We start from the raw sequence: 3,693 nt of genomic DNA, 5'->3' as shown, positions 1-3,693 counted from the left end.
GTCATAGGGACTGTTAAAATCCCCTCAGGGGCCTCATGATACTTGTTGTACCACTGGTACAGGTTCAAAGTTCACTGTCTTTGTAAACTTCAAGCAGATGTAGGGATGAGGATGGGGTTATTGATCTACCATTACTATATAAGGACCGTCTGGCCATTGATATACAGTAAACATGTACTAGCGACCACCTCTACATTAGGACCACCTGGCCATTGATACACACTAAACCTGTACTAGTGACCACCTCTACATAAGGACCACCTGGCCTTTTAACTACGTTTCCTCTTCTGTTCCAAACACTAACCTCTGACCTGGCCAATGGCCTGATTTGTTGATTTCTGTCACCATGGTAACTGGTGTTGGGTTACATAATGTTGCAATTTTTAATCAGGAGGGATGTAGACTCCTGTCTGACCATATATATGAATGTGCATGTATTTGAGTAAGAAAAGCAAACCATATGCGAAGGTAAACATTATGCATTGCAAATGTTAACTTTCTAGTTACATTTTTTCTATCACGGTTTGATTTGGAATTTTCCAGGCTACTTGAAGGCTGCCAAGTCCGCGTTTCCGCACTATGTTGATGAGATAGTGGGGATGTCGGAAGGGTCTGGCCTCCCGTTCGAACATCTCTTCCTGATGCACTGTCAATCAGAGTTCACACTCATGTCCCTGCAGCAGGAGGAAGTGGAGACCGAGACAGAAGGTATTGTAGCCTATAGGTGCCAGCTTTGTATGTTTACCGAAGGAAAACATACTGTTTTTGCTCAGTTTCTTCCTCTTCTTCTTCCGTTCCAAACCTTACTCACGACTCCCAACCAACCTACACGTTTCCCTATCATTTCCCAGGTTGAGACAGAAGGTACAGTAGCCTTAGGTGCCAGCTTTTTTTATATTTTCTTCGAAGAGGGGAAGCATGTTGTTATTTTTGCTAACTATCGTTATTTAGTTTTCCCGTCTTCGTCTTCTTCAAATAAGTATACAAATAAGGTCAATGACCAGGACCAGATGTCTGTCACCATGGTAACTGGTGTTGGGTTCGATAATGTTGCAAGTGCCATGCAGAACTGAGCTCAAGAGGGGCTGCATGGTCATCATATACATGAGTGTGTTTGATTAAGAACAAAACAGTATTTGTTAAGCTGGGTCAGGTAAGTTAAATATGATGCATTTGCTTAGCAAATAATGCCTTTCTAGTTTATATTACCTTCGCAGAAGAAAAATGTATTGGTTTTGCTCAGCTCAATTGCTCAAATAAAGTCAATGACCTGGACCAGACGTCTGTCACCATGGTAACTGGACTCCTAACCAACCAACACATTTCTCTACCATTTTCCAGGTTGTACAACTGTATATCTTAACGTCCGTAACGGACCTCGGATTCTGGCCCACAACGAAGACGGGGACTCGCTCATCAAAGCCCTGGGTTACGTGGTGGTCGCTAGTATCGAGCCCTACGAGCTGCCAAGCGGAGAGGTTTGTTTATTTGTTTATTTATTTATTTAACCAGAGAACATTGAGCAAGTAAATGAACGTATTCAAGTATTCAAGGGTCATCATTGACAATACACTTTCAACATTTGAACAAGAAACTAGCACAGGTGATTGGAGTAATCAGGCAATTAAAGCATTGCAAGCTACATGTATATACACTAACTTATTCTTACCCCACATACACTACTGTAGTACAGTATGGGACCAGGGAGGGAAGGGTCACATGGACAAACTCCAGAAACTTCCAAATAAACCAGACCGCACAATCCTTGGCTGTGATCGCTACATCGCTACTTAACTCGTACTTAACACACTTGGATGGCTACCAGTGACCGACATACACCGCAAAAACAAAGCAACACTCGTCTATAAAGCTCTCAATGGTATGTCCCCACCGGCAGCGTGCGCGACTCGGAACCAAGAGGTCCCGGGTTCGAGTCCTGACATGCCACCGATCTTGTGCTGTTGGAAAAGACACTTTACACGACTTTCCCCACTAGACTCAAGTGAAAATGAGTACTGTCTGTCCAGTATTTGTTTCTATGTGCGGGACACAACACCAGCAACAGCTGCCTTTGTTCCGCCGCGTGTATTGTACTGTTGCAATTTCAATAAATCAAAATCAAATCAAGTACCTTATTGCACTATTCGCACAGGTTGTCCCCGAAGAAAGCTTCACCGCCTACTGCTACCCCGGGCTGCTGGCTGGGAACGCATATGGCTTCAACCTGCACGGCTTGTGCACCGCCGGTAACTTCCAGCTGGCAAAGTGTGTGGAGAAAGACAAAATACGTACGTACAGTTGAAATGTATGTTTGCATTGTATACACATAGTGGGACTAAACATTGTGAAAATAGGGGCACTATTACATTTTACAGATAGGGGGACTACATTGTACAGATAGGGGGACCAATACTGTAACATCAGACGTACATGTATTTCTGTTACAATATACATGTATATTCTTAACACGTCAATTTACTGTTCTTCATAATAGTATGTATTTCATATTCTTCCACATATTTCACAGAAAGAAGGAATGTGAATGCTTTGAACTTTGTATTCTAACACTGCAGTACTAGCTAACGAAAAATATATGACCATGATCCGTCCTTAGACCAACGTTGTCTACTTTTTTTTTCTATTTTAACATTTATCACAATATCTGGCGACGGTAAGTCTTTCCAACTTATTTTATTCCGCCAACAACGCAGAGGCAGGACAGTACTAATTTTCATCTGGGTTAGGTGAGGAAAGTCGGATAAAGCTCATTTCCCAAGATCGGTGGCATGTCAGGACTCGAACCCGGGGCCTCTTGGTTCTGAGTCGAGCACTCCCACACGACCCCACAGCAATTTCCTTGTGTTTTGCCTCCAGCTCAGCGGTTTGCGTGTCGCGCCCTGCTGTCGGCTGCGTCCGTGGAGAAAGCCGTGGACATCCTCAGGACAGGCTCCGGCGTTGGACTGGCCACTGGATACTCCTACAACCTCGCCGTCAGCACCAAGGACGGGGACAACGCCATGTACTCAGTAGAGGTGGCGCCCGCGGAGGGGGAAGCGAGAAACTTGGTCTCTGTTCACGCCGTCGAGCCGGGAGAGGTCGGATCTGCGAGTAGCTACAATCATTACAATATGTAGGTGTCTGAGTTTTAGGTCTATATGTTTCGCTGGTATAGATATAGCCAAGGTTGCCCAAAGAGAGAGAGAGAGAGACAGAGGGAGAGAGAGGAGGGTGGTGAGCCAGGAGAAGTTGGATCTCCGCGAGTAGCTACTATCTTTACAATATGTAGGTGTCTAATTTTATATGTTTATATGTTTCGGTGGCGAGCCAAGGTTTCCCAAAGAGAGAGAGAGAAAGAGAGAGAGAGGCAGAGAGAGGCAGAGAGAGGCAGAGAGAGGCAGACAGACCTAGGAAGAAAGAGAGAGGGAAAAAAGACAGAAAGAACAATGCATTTGATCTTGTATCTTGTTTTCATTTTCCCAGGTATGAACACCTGGATACCCCCTCCTGGCGAGACCTCAGCTCTGAACACAGGAAAGCCCGGGCTGGCGCAGTCGGACCGCTGTCTAGTAAAGAGGACGTTCTCAAATTCATGGGTAGGATGATAAGGAATATGGGATAAGGGGAACGTGTGTGTGTGTGTGTGTGTGTGTGTGTGTGAGAGAGAGAGAGAGAGAGAGAGAGAGAGAGTAGTTA

At 44.9% G+C, this 3,693-nt stretch overlaps 1 protein-coding gene across 1 annotated transcript; it reads left to right on the top strand.

Moving 5' to 3' along the window:
• Nucleotides 1-543: 543 nt before the first annotated feature.
• LOC109464327 lies at nt 544-3,593 on the top strand (the record flags this gene model as incomplete). The annotated part of the gene is made up of 5 exons (XM_019761275.1): nt 544-708; nt 1,342-1,478; nt 2,153-2,288; nt 2,875-3,130; nt 3,481-3,593. Coding segments are annotated over 5 exons (807 nt in total), but the record flags the coding sequence as incomplete, so codon positions are not given.
• Nucleotides 3,594-3,693: the final 100 nt, after the last annotated feature.

This window comes from Branchiostoma belcheri, unplaced genomic scaffold (assembly GCF_001625305.1).
Source record: "Branchiostoma belcheri isolate BF01 breed outbred unplaced genomic scaffold, Haploidv18h27 scaffold1362, whole genome shotgun sequence".
NCBI lineage: Eukaryota > Metazoa > Chordata > Leptocardii > Amphioxiformes > Branchiostomatidae > Branchiostoma > Branchiostoma belcheri.
Note: the sequence above shows the minus strand (reverse complement) of the source record. Positions and strands in the feature narration are given on the sequence as shown.